The sequence below is a fragment of the Schistocerca piceifrons genome, chromosome 3 (genome assembly GCF_021461385.2).
Source record: "Schistocerca piceifrons isolate TAMUIC-IGC-003096 chromosome 3, iqSchPice1.1, whole genome shotgun sequence".
In the NCBI taxonomy this organism is placed as follows: Eukaryota; Metazoa; Arthropoda; class Insecta; order Orthoptera; family Acrididae; genus Schistocerca; species Schistocerca piceifrons.
In genome coordinates this window covers 282949944-282967342 of record NC_060140.1, presented here as the reverse complement: position 1 = coordinate 282967342, position 17399 = coordinate 282949944, and the positions used below count along the sequence as shown (strand labels likewise).

Genomic DNA, 17399 nt, shown 5'->3' with positions numbered 1-17399 from the left:
ACTAAGTGATAGCAGTTGTTTTTCAATTCCGATATCGTTTATTTCAATATTTTCCATTTTGGCGTCCGTGCGACGGCTGAAGTCAGGGACCGTGTTACGATTTTCCGCAGTGAAACAGTTTCGGAACACTGAATTCAGTATTTCTGCCTTTCTTCGGTCGTCCTCTGTTTCGGTGCCATCGTGGTCAACGAGTGACTGAATAGGGGATTTAGATCCGCTTACCGATTTTACATATGACCAAAACTTTTTAGGGTTCTTGTTTAGATTGTTTGCCAATGTTTTATGTTCGAATTCGTTGAATGCTTCTCTCATTGCTCTCTTTACGCTCTTTTTCGCTTCGTTCAGCTTTTCCTTATCAGCTATGATTCGACTACTCTTAAACCTATGATGAAGCTTTCTTTGTTTCCGTAGTACCTTTCGTACATGATTGTTATACCACGGTGGATCTTTCCCCTCGCTTTGGACCTTAGTCGGTACGAACTTATCTAAGGCGTACTGGACGATGTTTCTGAAAATAATGACAGTATTATTGATGGAGTGATACTCACTAAAATATATTGAAGATTTGACATTACATTGTTGACAGTATTATTGTCGTAAATATTGAAAGTGTGAAGGTGTCTTTAGTCCTCTGCCTTTTAGCTGTTCTAGTGTATTGAGAAAGACTCAACCGTTTGGAAGACTTTTTTCGTAAACGAAACCAAATCAAAATGTCGTAAGTAGGTACCCAAACCACAGAGAAAGCTTAATAAATCCTTTTTTCCTAGTGAGGAATGTAAATAAAACCTATGGAAAGAAGCAAATAAATGTCGCTAAGTTTTTAATACACAAAACAAAGTCAGTAAATCCATATATCCTAGGCAACTAAATCGATGTCAGTTTGTATTCGTAGATATAAAATTGCACGATTATTCTGTCACTGACGTAAACTTCCGAAAATACTTGTTTCCCCGAGGGCAAATTCGTTCCTAGGAAAGAAATTAAATAAATCTGTCGAAAGAAGCAAAGACAATGTCATTTAATACACAAAGCAAAATCAGTAAATCTGTATACCTTAGCTGAATAAATTCAATGTTAGTTTGTACCCTTAATGATAAGGTTGAGGTGCTTAATTCTGTCAAGATGTTAAGTTTTCGAAAGGGGAAAATGCACCTTTCACTCCGTTTTAAAACAAAAAACAAAAAAAAAAAACAAAAAAACTAGGGGTTTGGTTCTTTGTGTACTATGAAACTAAAAGCGCAATCTATTGGCTCTTTGATGTACTGTACCTTGATGCTTGAATATGCAAACTACCGATCTGCGCAGAGGATTTTAGGTAAAACTTTAAATTACGATATCTTTTCTCCCGCGCCCCGATTTTGATGAAATTAAGCCTGTATGTTGTCCCAAGCTACGCTTAAGTTACTTGTCAACACCCCACGACAATTCGTCTTGGAGTTTTGCAGATTAGTGTGTTCAAACAGACAAACAGAAAGACAGGACAGTTTTAGATGAAACTTTAAATCACAATGTCAATTCTTCCGTCTACCCATTTTGTTGAAGTAAATGCTAGACTTTGCCCCAGGTTATGCTCAAGTTATTTTTTTATTTTTAAGAAATACCAGCCATTTGACTGTTAACAATGGATTTCTGTATGACTGTGGTCCCCCATGAAGGAAAGATCATTCGCCTAGTATATGAGGAAAAGTACCACCACACCTGTGTCTTGAGAATGTCTTTATTGTCTCACACGACTAATTTCGGCGGCACATTACCACCATCCTCAGGCCCCACCACTGCCAAAAGAGTCTTGTGCCACTGAAACAAGTCGTGTGAGACAATAAAAACATCCTCAAGACACAGGTGTGTTCGTACTTTTTCTCATATATCACTATATCATCAGCTGAAGTCACTGTTCCATGCAATACAATGGACTTCGTAAGGTGCCTTTTACGTGAGGAAGACATTTTTTACCAGTTTTAATAAATTATTGTCTCTTATTGATGTATTCACAATAGTTAGGAAGTGCTGTAGTCCGTAGCCGGCCATGAGCCGGAGAGCATTTCCCACGCTGGCTGGCTAGGTGACGAAGCGTCATTTGTCGCGCGTAGTGGGGTGGGGTTCGGCGCTGGACCGTAGCAACAAGCGTCAGCCTGGGAAATATACATGACGGGAAGTACCATCATCTTGGCGCCAAAATGACCGATTTTGTTTATTTATATTTAACAATTAAAGTCATTTATGACAACATGAATACTAGGAGGAGCCTCTGGATGTTTAAAACTATTTATCATAATTTTGCCTCGTTAAAATTCAAACCAGTTCATTAACAAATGCATATCTTAATAAGTACGAACTTGATCGGTAATCACGAACTGCGACGAAACTAGTAAGAGATACGGACTGCGTGCCAAAGTCGACAGTCGGCGTTAAGAGCTCTTCCTGTCTTCTTCGATGGTAGCCATGCTCTCGGTTACGAGTAGTTTGTGACATGAGTGTTTCATTATTGATCTAATAGGAATTAAAGTGATATTACGGTATTCTGAATGTTAATTTCGAGTAAATAGATACACCAAAGTTGATCGACAGCAATTTCAGATAATTAGCTTCCACCGACAGAGGCATCCAATGCGCCAATGAAGAATCTTCACGGGACGACATTTTACGAGAGCTGCACCGCGCACAGGTAGGAGGAAATCCGACGACACGACCCACCAAGGCGGATCAAGGGAGGTCCGACTTACACTCGCAAATTCCGGGTGGAAATGCTGACCAGTTATACTGTACGTCACATATACCACCCTCAAAGGACTCGCGACTAAGCTGAGTAATAACAGTATCAGTTTAGAAGCGAGGGGATCTTGCAACTTCGATATTCGTCTAGCAGTTTTGAAGATTAGCGTATTCAAACAAACAGATAGACACGAAGGATTTACTTTCTCTGCCCGGGGACTGCGTGTTTGTGTTGTCCCCATCATTTCATCATCATCATTAGTTACAGTGGCCAGATTGGACTGTGTAAAAAATTGTACTGAGTAAAAATGTGGAATTTCTACGGGCGCTGATGACCGCGTATTTGAGCGCCCCAAATCCAGACATCACATCATCACGAATGATTGTGTTATTATTAGTATAGATATTTGCGGTGTGGGTCTTTAGATTGCAGGCTAGGTAGCCCGTTCCTGAACGAGTCCCAGTCCCTAAAACAGAATGCGTATTATACGTTAACGTTTCGTGCAAACGTCTGGAGCGACTTAATGTACCGGGTGTTCAAAAAGTCAGTATAAATTTGAAAACTGAATAAATCACGGAATAATGTAGATAGAGAGGTAGAAATTGACACACATGCTTGGAATGACATGGGGTTTTATTAGAACCAAAAAAATACAAACGTTCAAAAATGTCCGACAGATGGCGCTTCATCTGATCAGAATAGCAATAATTAGCATAACAAAGTAAGACAAAGCAAAGATGATGTTCTTTACAGGAAATGCTCAATATGTCCACCATCATTCCTCAATAATAGCTATAGTCGAGGAATAATGTTGCGAACAGCACTGTAAAGCATGTCCGGAGTTATGGTGAGGCATTGGCGTCGGATGTTGTCTTTCAGCATCTCTAGAGGTGTCTGTCGATCACGATACACTTGCGACTTCGGGTAACCCCAAAGCCGATAATCGCACGGACTGAGGTCTGGGGACCTGGGAGGCCAAGCATGACGAAAGTGGCGGCTGAGCACACGATCATCACCAAACGCCGCGTGCAAGACATCTTTCACGTGTCTAGCAATACTTTATTCTTTTTTGGTTCTAATAAAACCCCATGTCATTCCAAACATGTGTGTCAATTTTTACCTCTCTATCTACATTATTCCGTCGTTTATTAATTTTTCAAATTTATACTGACTTTTTGATCACCCGGTACCTCGAGACTGATGAGCGAGTGAATTGCGCCCACGTCCGCGTGTGAGACTAGGTGTGTCGCCACGACCTCTGCGAGGACGAGAACTACCGGAAGCCGGCTGCCTACCTGGTAGTCCGGCGACGCGCGAAGGAGACGCGAGCGCCGCGCGACCTCTCGGAGGCGGCGGTTGGGCGGCAGGCGCGAGGCGCCGGCCAGCGGCAGCGGCAGCAGGCCCACGGAGAAGCTGTTCTGCAGCGGCGGCCGCGGGCCCGGGCTGTCCAGGAAGCTGGAGACGTCGGCGGCGGCCGGGCGCGGCCGGGCCTCCGGGCCGGCGATGCGGCCGGGCAGCACGACGGTGGCGCTGCACGGCGCGCGCGGGCCCAGCCGGCGGTCGAGCGCCGCCGCCAGCGCCGCCAGCAGCACGTCCGTGAAGCGCGCGCACTCGCGCCGCCGCACGCGCCGCACCGCCTCCAGCAGCCGCGGCTCCGACAGCCACGTCACCACCTGCGGGCAGCACGGGGCGCGGCTCTACAGCAGGCTGCCCGTCTGGAGCTGACAGCTCGCCACTACAACTGCGAGACCGGGAAGTGTATTCCCTACATCTACATCTACATCTACATCTACATTTATACTCCGCAAGCCACCCAGCGGTGTGTGGCGGAGGGCACTTTACGTGCCACTGTCATTACCTCCCTTTCCTGTTCCAGTCGCGTATGGTTCGCGGGAAGAACGACTGTCTGAAAGCCTCCGTGCGCGCTCTAATCTCTCTAATTTTACATTCGTGATCTCCTCGGGAGGTATAAGTAGGGGGAAGCAATATATTCGATACCTCATCCAATAACGCACCCTCTCGAAACCTGGCGAGCAAGCTACACCGCGATGCAGAGCGCCTCTCTTGCAGAGTCTGCCACTTGAGTTTATTAAACATCTCCGTAACGCTATCACGGTTACCAAATAACCCTGTGACGAAACGCGCCGCTCTTCTTTGGATCTTCTCTATCTCCTCCGTCAGACCGATCTGGTACGGATCCCACACTGATGAGCAATACTCAAGTATAGGTCGAACGAGTGTTTTGTAAGCCACCTGCTTTGTTGATGGACTACATTTTCTAAGCACTCTCCCAATGAATCTCAACCTGGTACCCGCCTTACCAACAATTAATTTTATATGATCATTCCACTTCAAATCGTTCCGCACGCATACTCCCAGATATTTTACAGAAGTAACTGCTACCAGTGTTTGTTCCGCTATCATATAATCATACAATAAAGGATCCTTCTTTCTATGTATTCGCAATACATTACATTTGTCTATTTTAAGGGTCAGTTGCCACTCCCTGCACCAAGTGCCTATCCGCTGCAGATCTTCCTGCATTTCGCTACAATTTTCTAATACTGCAACTTCTCTGTATACTACAGCATCATCCGCGAAAAGCCGCATGGAACTTCCGACACTATCTATTAGGTCATTTATATATATTGTGAAAAGCAATGGTCCCATAACACTCCCCTGTGGCACGCCAGATGTTACTTTAACGTCTGTAGACGTCTCTCCATTGAGAACAACATGCTGTGTTCTGTTTGCTTAAAACTCTTCAATCCAGTCACACAGCTCGTCTGGTATTCCGTAGGCTCTTACTTTGTTTATCAGGCGACAGTGCGGAACTGTATCGAAAGCCTTCCGGAAGTCAAGGAAAATGGCATCTACATGGGAGCCTGTATCTAATATTTTCTGGGTCTCATGAACAAATAAAGCGAGTTGGGTCTCACACGATCGCTGATTCCGGAATCCGTGTTGATTCCAACAGAGTAGATTCTGGGTTTCCGGAAATGACATGATACGCGAGCAAAAAACATGTTCTAAAATTCTATAACAGATCGACGTCAGAGATATAGGTCTGTAGTTTTGCGCATCTGCTCGACGACCCTTCTTGAAGACTGGGACTACTTGTGCTCTTTTCCAATCATTTGGAACCTTCCGTTCCTCTAGAGACTTGCGGTACACGGTTGTTAGAAGGGGGCAAGTTCTTTCGCGTACTCTGTGTAGAATCGAATTGGTATCCCGTCAGGTCGAGTGGACTTTCCTCTGTTGAGTGATTCCAGTTGCTTTTGTATTCCTTGGACACTTATTTCGATGTCAGCGATTTTTTCGTTTGTGCGAGGATTTACAGAAGGAACTGCAGTGCGGGCTTCCTCTGTGAAACAGCTTTGGAAAAAGGTGTTTAGTATTTAAGCTTTGCGCGTGTCATCCTCTGTGTCAATGCCAGCATCATCCCGGAGTGACTGGATATGCTGTTTCGAGCCACTTACTGATTTAACGTAAGACCAGAACTTCCTAGGATTTTCTGTAAAGTCGGTACATAGAATTTTATTTTCGAATTCACTGAACGCTTCACGCATAGCCCCCCATACGCTAACTTTGACTTCGTTTAGCTTCTGTTTGTCTGAGAGGTTTTGGCTGCATTTAAACTTGCAGTGAAGCTCTCTTTGCTTTCGTAGTAGTTGCCTAACTTTGTTGTTGAACCACGGTGGGTTTTTCCCGTCCCTCAGAGTTTTACTCTGCACGTACCTGTCTAAAACGCATTTTACGATTGCCTTGAACTTTTTCCATAAACACTCAACATTGTCAGTGTCGGAGCAGAAATTTTCGTTTTGATCTGTTAGGTAGTCTGAAATCTGCCTTCTATTACTCTTGCTAAACAGATAAACCTTCCTCCCTTTTTTTATATTCCTATTTACTTCCATATTCAGGGATGCTGCATCGGCCTTATGATCACTGATTCCCTGTTCTGCGCTTACAGTCTGCGGACTCAAAAGCGAGGAGGTTAGTTCCCGCTCTCCACCTTTCCGTGGACGGTGATATGGGGTGCAGCCACCTTCGCCTTTATGACGGCTTGTACTCTGCTGGGGACACTTTCAGTATGGTGACTGTGACGACTGACAGCCCATTCTCCCTCAAGGGCCGAAACCCGAGAAGGTGGTGATGTTAGACAATGGGTTCTGTAACGAAGTCGACGATCTAACTCGTCTCAGGCTTGTCCATTTCAGGAAGCTGTTGTCCGCAAACAGCTGCCTCAAAGACGCTCCTTGAAGACAATGTCCATTCTCATGGTGGTACAACTATCTTCTTGAAACTGTTCCTCTACTTACGTAAGCAAAGCGATTATCAATCCGAACATTGTTTTGAACATCACTGTGCTTTGCCAGGCATCGTCCTCTTGGAATTGGTACACCGTTGCCCTCCTCTGACCTTCGGACGGACTTACCCAGCCAGTTACAGGAGGACGTACAGTTTAACGTGGATTCTGAACCACGGTGCAACTCTCCTGACCCAGACGTCTCCTATTACTGCTTCTCTATCGACAACAAAACACTCCCCGTCTACTGGTGGGTACGCCTGTCGTGATATCTAGCGGTTAATTCTGCTTTACATAGAGGTGTAGGGACTGATGACCATAGCAGTCTGGCCCCTTCAATCCCACAACCAACCGTAGGGGTGTCCGGATGCTTCTGAACAGGTAGTGTAGTCCGTCTGCGGACTGAAAAGCGAAGAGGTTAGTTCCCGCTCTTACTACCACGCTGTCGTAAGGAACAGACACGACCGGGGAGTATATATAGTATTTTCCAGTAAACGCATTAACAGTGTGAAGACTACAGAATTAGAACTAATGTACTAAATGGAGAAAGGTACATGAACAGAATCTATGTGAATCTCCGCACTCAGCACTGGACTGCTGTACAAAAACTGACTCTTATTGTTAGTCATCCGGTATGGGAGTCGGAGCGTTCTTCCAGGAAAGGCCACTTCACCCGCCACAACCGGTTTTCGATCTCCATCTTACAGAGAAACGATATAACCTCCCGAAAACTTCCCTATTGGACATTTACAATATACGAGGGAGTTCAATAAGTAAAGCAACAGATTCTTTCTTCGAAAGCAGGTTGCAATCCTGCCTCGGGCATGGATGTGTGTGATGTCCTTAGGTTAGTCAGGTTTAAGTAGTTCTAAGTTCTAGGGGACTGGTGACCTCAGGTGTTAAGTCCCATAGTGCTCAGAGCCATTTGAACCATTTGAAAGCAGGCTGGCTTTATCCGGATTCCAACACAATCATTCCCCACTTTTTTGGCTTCAAAACTCTATTTTTCAACGTAGCCTCCATTTAAATAGTGCAGCGAGGTGTTGGATTGTGCTCCGTCGATCACCTCCGCCATCTTACTGCGAGGTAAGTATGCCCACGTGATTCCAATGTACTGGTCGACGTCTGAGGCAACGCCAGGCTGCATCAATAACCTTCCCATCATCCACGTGCAGCTTCTCAAGGAGTACAGTCTTCATTGGGCCACACATATGGAAGTCGGAAGGTGCGAGATCCGGACTGTAGGGTGGATGAAGAGGAACACACCTTTGATTACCCCAACTGGTGGACGTATGTGTCAGCACTACCAACAAAGACCTTCAGTTGTGCAGCGAGGTGTTTGAGTTTGATCCATCGATCACCTCGAATGAGAGGGTCCACACGTTACAACACTGCAGGAGTCACAGCTGTGAGCGGCGCGCCGCCACGCGGGAGGTTTGTGCGATCTTGTTGTGATGATGACAGATGCCTCGCTCAACGACTCCTCATGCTTTTGTTCAGCGGTAGGTCTCTGTAGCCATTCTGCAAGCGCCTATGAATATCTGCGATGCTCCGGTTTTTCGCCAAAAGAGACCCAATGACAGGTCTCTGCTTGGAACGCACCTCCTTTACCGACGCTAGTTTTAGGGCTACGTATAGCGCTGCGACTTATCGGAGCTTCATGAAACTACAGGGGCTGAAGCGGGAATATTCCACGACGTCCCACAACAAATTCTGAATTTCTTCAACCAGAGCTGGTCGAGAAAAAATAAATGTTGCATTACTTATTGAAAGCCGTTCGTAGTAGGAGGAATACTAAATTTGCAGGCGATCCGGGGTACACAGGTAGTGAACTTTATTGTTAAGAGCTGCCACCTCTGGCGGCAAAAACGGCTTTAACCAGCGAGTCGACCTGAGCTTTTATCTTTGTTAGAGATACGACATTCTATGCAGCTTCATCTATTCCAGAGTTCACTAGTCATAGTGACCGGTGAGTGGTGATGTGTCAGTCTCTCGGTGATCCACAATCAGGTGTTTCCAGTACGTGAGAGGTATGGAGAAGGTTCTGGCCAGGGCAGCAGTCGAACACTCTCTGCACCGAGGCACGTGAAGACAGCATGGGGAACATGCGATCTCATATTACATTTTTGTTCTTGAACAGCAAATTCTACATCACGTTTTATTAACTGCTAATAAATGACCATGTTGTTCAAAAATAAGAAAACAAGTTCAGTGATTTCTCCTACTACAGAATGCTTCTGTGTACCCAATGCAACCGCATATCATCACAACAGGTGTTGATCCGCCTGACAACGACAAATGTAACGTGGGAACGTTTGTTCATTTCGGAGTCTCGAAGGACTGGCAAATTCATCATGATGCTGTATGGGAAACCAGGACTCGTCTCAAAAGACGATACTCTATCACATCTGTGCCCGTTGGGCACACAACTGTCTGTGCGTTCCCTCTGCTGTCACGTCACAGGAAGCCGCAACATAGGTCGCCATCCTGACAATCTGTGGTCTTCCAGATTTCGTCTTGTTGCGAAAAAGCACATTTCCTGAGTCAAGGTAGGTGTATGGCTGTACGATGCTGCACTGCCAGTTTCGTCACCAACAGGCCCGAAATTTCCGAGTGTTTACCGTACGGCTGGGTTGTTTCAGAGAGAAGACCAGACAGCGAGGTCATCGGTCTCATCGGATTAGGGAAGGACGGGGAAGGAAGTCGGCCGTGCCCTTTCAAAGGAACCATCCCGGCATTGCCTAGAGCGATTTAGGGAAATCACGGAAAACCTAAATCAGGATGGCCGGATGCGGGATTGAACCGTCGTCTTCCAGAATGCGAGTCCAGTGGTTTAGCGTAGGCTATTACAGCATTACTGGGTACGGCTGTAAATAGGAATGTAAAGAAAGGTGGGAAGATATTACTGCACAGCAAAAGCGACAGCAACAGATTTTAGACCACCTGACCAGTCAACAAGAAAAATTCATTTCCAGGACCGTTAATGTTTACGATAAATGGACAGAGTTCGAGACTATTGTACAATGTGGCCTAGACAGGTATGAGTAGAGAAAAGTTGTGAGAGTTAGGAAAGACCCGCTGTGGATAGATAGTTGTGTCACAAGGCTATTGCGATAGCAAAGAGAGCTCCAATGCACGTTTAGAACTAACCAAAACCTCACAAACAAACAAAAATTGAGAGAGACCAAAAACTGCGTAAGGAGAAATATTCGTGAAAAATCCCGTTTCCCGATTTGAAAAAAAAAAAAAGAACCCTAAGAAGTTGCGGTATTACGTTAAATCACTAAACGCATCGAAATGTCTGTTCAGACACTTGCTGGTAGATGTTTGTTACACGAAGCGTAGCAACAACTTTCGATAAACAAACAACAATAAATGCGTTTGATGTTCCTTATACAATGTGTGTCGGAAGTGATGGTCAGTATTCAGGGATATGACAGGAATGATCATTCGAAACAAAAAAGTCAAGTAAACGAGCTCTAAAGAGCATGCCTTAAGAGCTATGAGCAATTCTTGATCTTTGATACTGTGAAACAAATCTCTTCTACTGCAAACTCTTTGCTTTCCATGTTTTGGAAAATGGTAGCATGGATCAAAACAAGAAAAAAATGTCCAGTAAATATGTACTCTAAAATGCATACTTAAGAGGTAGGGGCTCTTGTACATCTTCACTACTTTGAAACACAACTCTTCTAATGAACAAGTGCTCATACCTCTAAAGGTATGCATTTTAGTGCATATATTTACTAGACATTTTTTCTTGTTTTGATTCATACTACCACTTCCAAAATTATGGAAAGCAAAGAGCTTCCAGTAGAAGAGATTTGTTTCAAAGTATCGAAGATCAGTAACTGCTCATAGCTCATAAGGTATGGGTTTTAGAGCCCATATTTACTTCTTTTTCTCTCGAATGATCGTTCCTGTCATATCCCTGAATATTGAACATCACTTCTAAAAAATGCTGTATACATAGTGAAGATGGCGTTACGGTTCTTGCTTTAAGCGGCTCCAGTGAAATGCTAAGCATGCATTACACTTACTTTTGTTGATGATGCCTTCATACTGCTGCACTTTAAATGCCCAGCAGTGCAGTTGAGTACATAATTGTCACATAGAATCTGAACACTATTGGATCCATGCTGCACTGACCTTTCCTCGTGCGTCGCTATTCGTAGCTTTATAAGAGAGTTGAAAGTGTAATTGTAGTAACTATTTATTTACAACATAGACAAAGTAGATTCATATTTGAAAGTTTTAGTGTCCTTGAAGTAGTTGCCAGCATAGTGTATATCCAGTTGCTAACGATGTGGAAGTCGTAGAATACCCTCAGCAACATCCAGTGGTGTTTATCATTCTAGTGGAGCGGTCTGTTGCCCGACGAATCTCTGTAACAGTTATGAAGCGAATGACATGAAGTGCTTCTTCTATTTGGGAATGAAGTCGAAGTCACAAGGGCTTAAGTCCTGGGGATGTGGTGCGTAGTACACCGCTTCCCAGCCCAATCGATCGAACAACTAATCGCAAATGGTTCAAACGGCTCTGAGCACTATGGGACTTAACATCTGAGGTCATCAGTCCCGTAGATCTTAGAACTACTTAAGGGGCTCCGGAAAGGCTCAAAACCATGAAAAGTTCAATTTTTACTTTTTTGCGTTTTCTGAATCTGCAGACTATTACCTTTTAATAGATATATAATTTATTCAATTCCGAAGACTACAACTATTTTTAAATTTTTTTTTGAAATGTGTTCTACATGGGCGTGACCCACTGTGGCGCTGTTAAACTGCTGTCAAATGGTGTTATTATTAACGTCCGTGTTCATCAGGTACATTTTAGTCTGCCTCATGCAATAATGGAGGTGATAAAACCTATTTTCAGAGACTTAGCAGCACCTGAACTGTTGAAAAAGTGTATTCACGGAAATACTCAAAACCCCAATGAAAGTGTAAATAGTGTTATATGGTCGAGAATCCCCAAGACCGTATTTGTTGGAATAGAAACACTTCACTTTGGTGTGTATGATGCTGTTGCGACTTTCAATGATGGCAACATTGTAAGGTGCAAGGTATTTAGAAATATGGGAATGAAGATAGGTTCTAACATGGTACGAGCGATGCTTGCTTTAGACAAGGAACGCCTTCGGGCTGCAGACAGGGCTGTAAAGAGTCTAGAAATACAAGCAAGAGTAAACAGGAGGAGGAACAAGAGGAAGCTGGAGGAGGAGTTTGCAGAGGATGAAGATAATCCATCCTATGGACCTGGAATGCACTAAAAAGTTAATCCAATCTTTGTCGCTCGATTCCCAAAACTTTTATTTTCTCATACTAATTACATGCAGGAAGTCATTTCTGAAAGTATTCGTATGGAGTGTAGCCATGTATGGAAGTGAAACATGGACGATAAATAGTTTGGACAAGAAGAGAATAGAAGCTTTCGAAATGTGGTGCTACAGAAGAATGCTGAAGATTAGATGGGTAGATCACATAACTAATGAGGAAGTATTGAATAGGATTGGGGAGAAGAGAAGTTTGTGGCACAACTTGACCAGAAGAAGGGATCGGTTGGTAGGACATGTTCTGAGGCTTCAAGGGATCACCAATTTAGTATTGGAGGGCAGGGTGGAGGGTAAAAATCGTAGAGGGAGACCAAGAGATGAATACACTAAGCAGATTCAGAAGGATGTAGGTTGCAGTAGGTACTGGGAGATGAAAAAGCTTGCACAGGATAGAGTAGCATGGAGAGCTGCATCAAGCCAGTCTCAGGACTGAAGACCACAACAACAACAAGGATCTTCCAAACATATTTGTTTCAAACTTTCAGTAAATGTTACACAGTACCTTCTGCATAATTTAACACAGCCTTTTTCCAAAAAACTGTATATTTTTGAATATATGAATAAAAAAATTGCAAAAAAATGTTGTGAATTTTCATTACAATTGAAAAAAAATCATCTTTAATAACTGAACTAAAATTTTGTAAAATCCCTGTGTTAAGTTGTAGCCCATATTCCAATAAATAATCTGTAAAAAGTTCAACTTCCTACCTCAAATACTTTGTGAGGAACGATGTAATTTATAAGCGTTATTTGAACATTGCAAGTATAGGGCGTTCCGGAGCCCCTTAAACCTAACTAACCTAAGGACATCACACACATCCATGCCCGAGGCAGGATTCGAACCTGCGACCGCAGTAGTCGCGCGGTTCCGGACTGAAGCGCCTAAAACCGCTCGGCCTTCGCGGCCGGCAAATAATCACAATTTGCGTCATATGCGCCAGAGCATTGTCCTGCAATATGGTAGGCAGGTCGTGCGGAAAGCGTCACCGCTTGTAATTCTAAGCTTGTCGCATGCTGTGTTCCGAAAACGAACATCTTACAGGAAGTAGCGGCGACGCTTTCTGCAAGACCCGCCCATCATTTTACAAGACAGTGCTCGGACGCTAATGATGCAAGTTGTGGCTGATTTTAAATGAAACAACAAGTTTACTGTTACCAGTCACCGTTTTATTTTTTCCACGACGCGTTTCGAAGGTTTAAACCTCCATCATCGGGTGGATTTACATTAGTTAGTGTTACATATGTGTGTATGTTGTGTTACGGGTTTGGAGGAACTTGTGACACTGCCTCCAGCGGTCACAGGTTCCTTTTTCTGTCGTAACACCTCACATGTATACTGCCACATTTGTAAACTAGCAAATTTGTTCGATCGTTTATACGGGATGTCATGTAGCAAAAACTTTCTGTCTTCTCTAGTGTGATGCTGCTTAATGTAACTGAACAAAGGTTGACGTAGTTCACAACTAATTGTGGGTGTTTATACGCAGCCCATATTGTTAGAGACGAGCACAGCAATTATCTGTGATTGTAGCAGCAATCGTGGCAACATTAGCGTACAGCACGGCCTGTGGGACTTCTTTCTGTGTGTTCCTATGATGACTTCCGAAACAAGAATAAACAGTAGAAGTAACAAAGCAGATCCCTCATGCAAGCATACTGTTGCAGGACAGGTTCCGGATAATGCTGCTGGGATATTTTCTCGACTGCTGGTTACTTTCTATATCATCCTCACCTAGTCAACAAGTACATCTGGGCACCTCCGTGGTTACGTGGTTAGCGTCTCTGGCTACGAACACATCGGGTCACGTTTTGAATTCCATGTGGATAACTCAGATTTTCTGATGAAAGCGTCTGGAACGGAGTTCACTCAGCCTCGTGACTAGTGATGGGGAGCTCGTGAATGAGTCGTTCAAATGAACGCTTCACTTCAGTGAAGTGTGAACTTGCCACTCAATTTCAATGAACTGGTACTTCAAACTCTTCACAGATAGCACACTCCACACTTTTTTCTAGTTCACTCACTCTCTTCCCCTCTCCCTCACCCACGTCACTCCTCCTCCCATCACTTCACTCCTCCCTGTCCTGCCCGTCGACGAATCGCGCAGTGTTAGTGGGGAACGATAGGTTTAGGACGGGTGGAGGAGGCAGCGTCAGCTGCTACCTGCAGTGCTGACATTACTCGTGACTATTTGTGCAGTTATACTTCGCGTCTACGGGTAGCCTACCGTTGGCAGCACTTGCAGACAAATGAATATAAACGAAGAGGCTGGCTGTGTGAGCACGCACAGCCAACATGAAAATAAAAGGTTTGTTAATAACACTGAAAGAGGGATTTTACCTGAAATCGTACCAATGACTACAGGTGACAGTTTACGTTTTGAATCTAGAAGGTTATTATTCTCAACAAAAATAAAATCTACAGGAAAACTTCTGAATAATTACTTAACGTAGATATATAGACTGTGACAGTGGTAAACATACTCATTCTATTTTGGATTAAATTTTACAAGGAACATAAAATTGGACTGCATTTCGTTGGTAGCCCTATTTTTCAGTTCATGAATACAACAAATAATATTTCATTTGGCAGATAAAGACTTTTTTGGACGCTTCATGAGAAAATTTCGAGCAAGATTAAATGTAATACCTTCTTTATATGTGACAGGCTTCTCTGTTTATCTTTCTTTTGTCCCCTTCGACCATGCTCTATTTAAGTTAACTCAGACGCTGTAAGAGCGTAAAACGTTGCGTGCACGTTACTGCATAGTTGGCCATCTGTTGGTAAAATTATGAAGTATTACGAAGCTTTATTGTACGAGCGAGGCGAAGCGAGCGTAGCAGCGGCTGAGCGGCGAACTGGGGAACTTCGACAGGCTTCCGTACTTCACGAATGAACTACTTCATTTGAACGCTTCACGGCAAAGAGTGAAATGAATGAAGTAGTTCACTGGAGTGAACGAGTCCGACCCATCTCTATTCGTGACACCAGTTGGGAATCTATTTGATAAAATGTGTAAAGGAATTGATACGAAAGGTGCGGAAGTGATGTCAAACAGAAATTCTTGCACTAGGCTAGTAGCCTGATGACATTTTTTTTTTAGAAGTATCTCTGGAGCACCTTGATCACGGATGCCATACAATGTGTCAATTAATGGGGCATATGGACGGAGACTTTTCCGAATGAAAGTAAACCATGCGCAGGGGCTCTACTTTATCTCTGCATTTTTGCATGAGGTAACGGACTGAAAAAAATTTCGTCTGTGATATCACATTCTCTGATAAAGCCATGTTGCTTAACGTATCTCACACATACATGGACTGAATAAACTTTTGTAGTCTACAATGCGTGACTTTCATGATCACTTTCTTTGGCTGTATGTATGCTCATACGATACTGCGCTTCAGTATTCGACGGAACTGGACCCACTTTTGGGGTAAGCCTGGCGAAGTAAATACGATGAAACGATCGCTTATAAAGGTTGCAAAATCGAACTCTGAAACTAGCTTTGTCGAATGTCCCGACGACGGGACTGCGGGACAGAGTGGGCGATAGACGAACGACTTTTAAGAGAAATTTGGACGTCACAGAATCGACACATTCACTGTCAGGGCAGCAGGGTGAAGCTCAATACTGTCACCATGTGGTCACACCTTCTCCCGGAAAACACGTTCTTGTAACATAGGAATTTCGTGTGTTTCAGATCGACACCAGAAAGAACGGCTGAGGAAGGAAAGAAAATACTCTGATGAGAAAAAAAAATACCAAAACCAACAAATAGGTAAGGTAGAAAAAGAAATTTCTGGAATACATTTGTCTACGTAACATATTTAAGTAATTAACGTTGCAAATTCGCAGGTTAATGTAAGCACATCAAAAGCCATTGCAAATGTGAAATGCTGGTGCATTACACTGAGGTGTCAAAAGTCGTGGGATAGCGATATGCACACATACAGATGGCAGTAGTATCGCGTACACAAGATATAAAAGGGCAGCGCAATGGCAGTGCTGTCTTTTAAACTCAGGTGATTCATGTGAAAAGGTTTCCGACGCGATTATTGCCGTACAATTGGACTTTGAACGCGGAATGAGACATCATATTTCGGAATGTTACGGAATTAAATATTCCGAAATCCACAGTGTCAAGAGTGTGCCGAGAATACCAAATTTCAGGCGACTACCTCTCGCCTCGGACACTGCAGTGGCCAATGGCCTTCACTTAATGACTGAGAGCAGTGGCGTTTGAGAGCGCCATGCACTCTGCTTTGCTTATTGCATCCGTCTCCTGTCCCCCACGCGGATCCTCTATGATTTGATCCCCTTTCCCCATCTCCTCCTGTTCCTTGAACGAATACGAATCCTATACGTCTCCCACAAACTGGATCCCCCCCCCCCCCCATCCTTTGGTTTGCCCCATCCACTCCCACCCCAGCCCGCTTCCGCACCTGTACCACAGTGTCCTATCTGGTCTCCATCTTCACACGCTCCACGCTCCATACCCTCGCCCAAGGTGGCTTCTGCCAACTCCCCCTCCCGGATAATGTCCTCGCGCCTTCCACATATACCTCCTACCATATCTAATCCCCCCTTCTTCCCCCCTCCCCTCCTTGGGACTCCCTCTCTCCTCCCTCTCCCCCTTCCCTTCTTTCTCCTTTTCCCCTGCTGCCCACCTTCTTTCTCCTTTCCACCCCGTCAGGCTTCTGGCTCCTTTCCTTCTCCCCTTCACCGCCCCCCTCCTCCCCCCTCCTGGTTTCCCTCTACCGTCTCTCCCCCCTCCCTTTTCTTCCCTCCCTTACCCTTCCTATGGTGGTGTGTCTTGGGGTTTCCTACCATGGGGTTTCCTACGAGCAGTGGCGCACTAAACCTGTCAGAGGCCCAGCCGGCATAACTAATTGAGGCTCCCCTTGCTGCCCCCTCCCAACCTCCTCACCACACAGGAGTTCTCCGAAAGTTTCAAACGCAAACGGAAGGAAGTCCCACATTGCTACATCATCTTCATTTTGTGTCGTGATAATTTACAAGATATAACGTTATTTTGCGTAACACT

General features: G+C 44.4%; 1 protein-coding gene across 2 annotated transcripts in view; it reads right to left on the bottom strand.

Moving 5' to 3' along the window:
• Positions 1-17399, bottom strand: part of LOC124787634 — a 74307-nt gene that overhangs the window by 25670 nt on the left and 31238 nt on the right. For both annotated transcript variants that reach the window (XM_047254400.1, XM_047254401.1), the window contains exon 4: positions 4009-4386. In XM_047254400.1, the coding sequence (XP_047110356.1) occupies positions 4009-4386 (378 nt within the window). The remainder of the gene's footprint in view (positions 1-4008; positions 4387-17399) is intronic.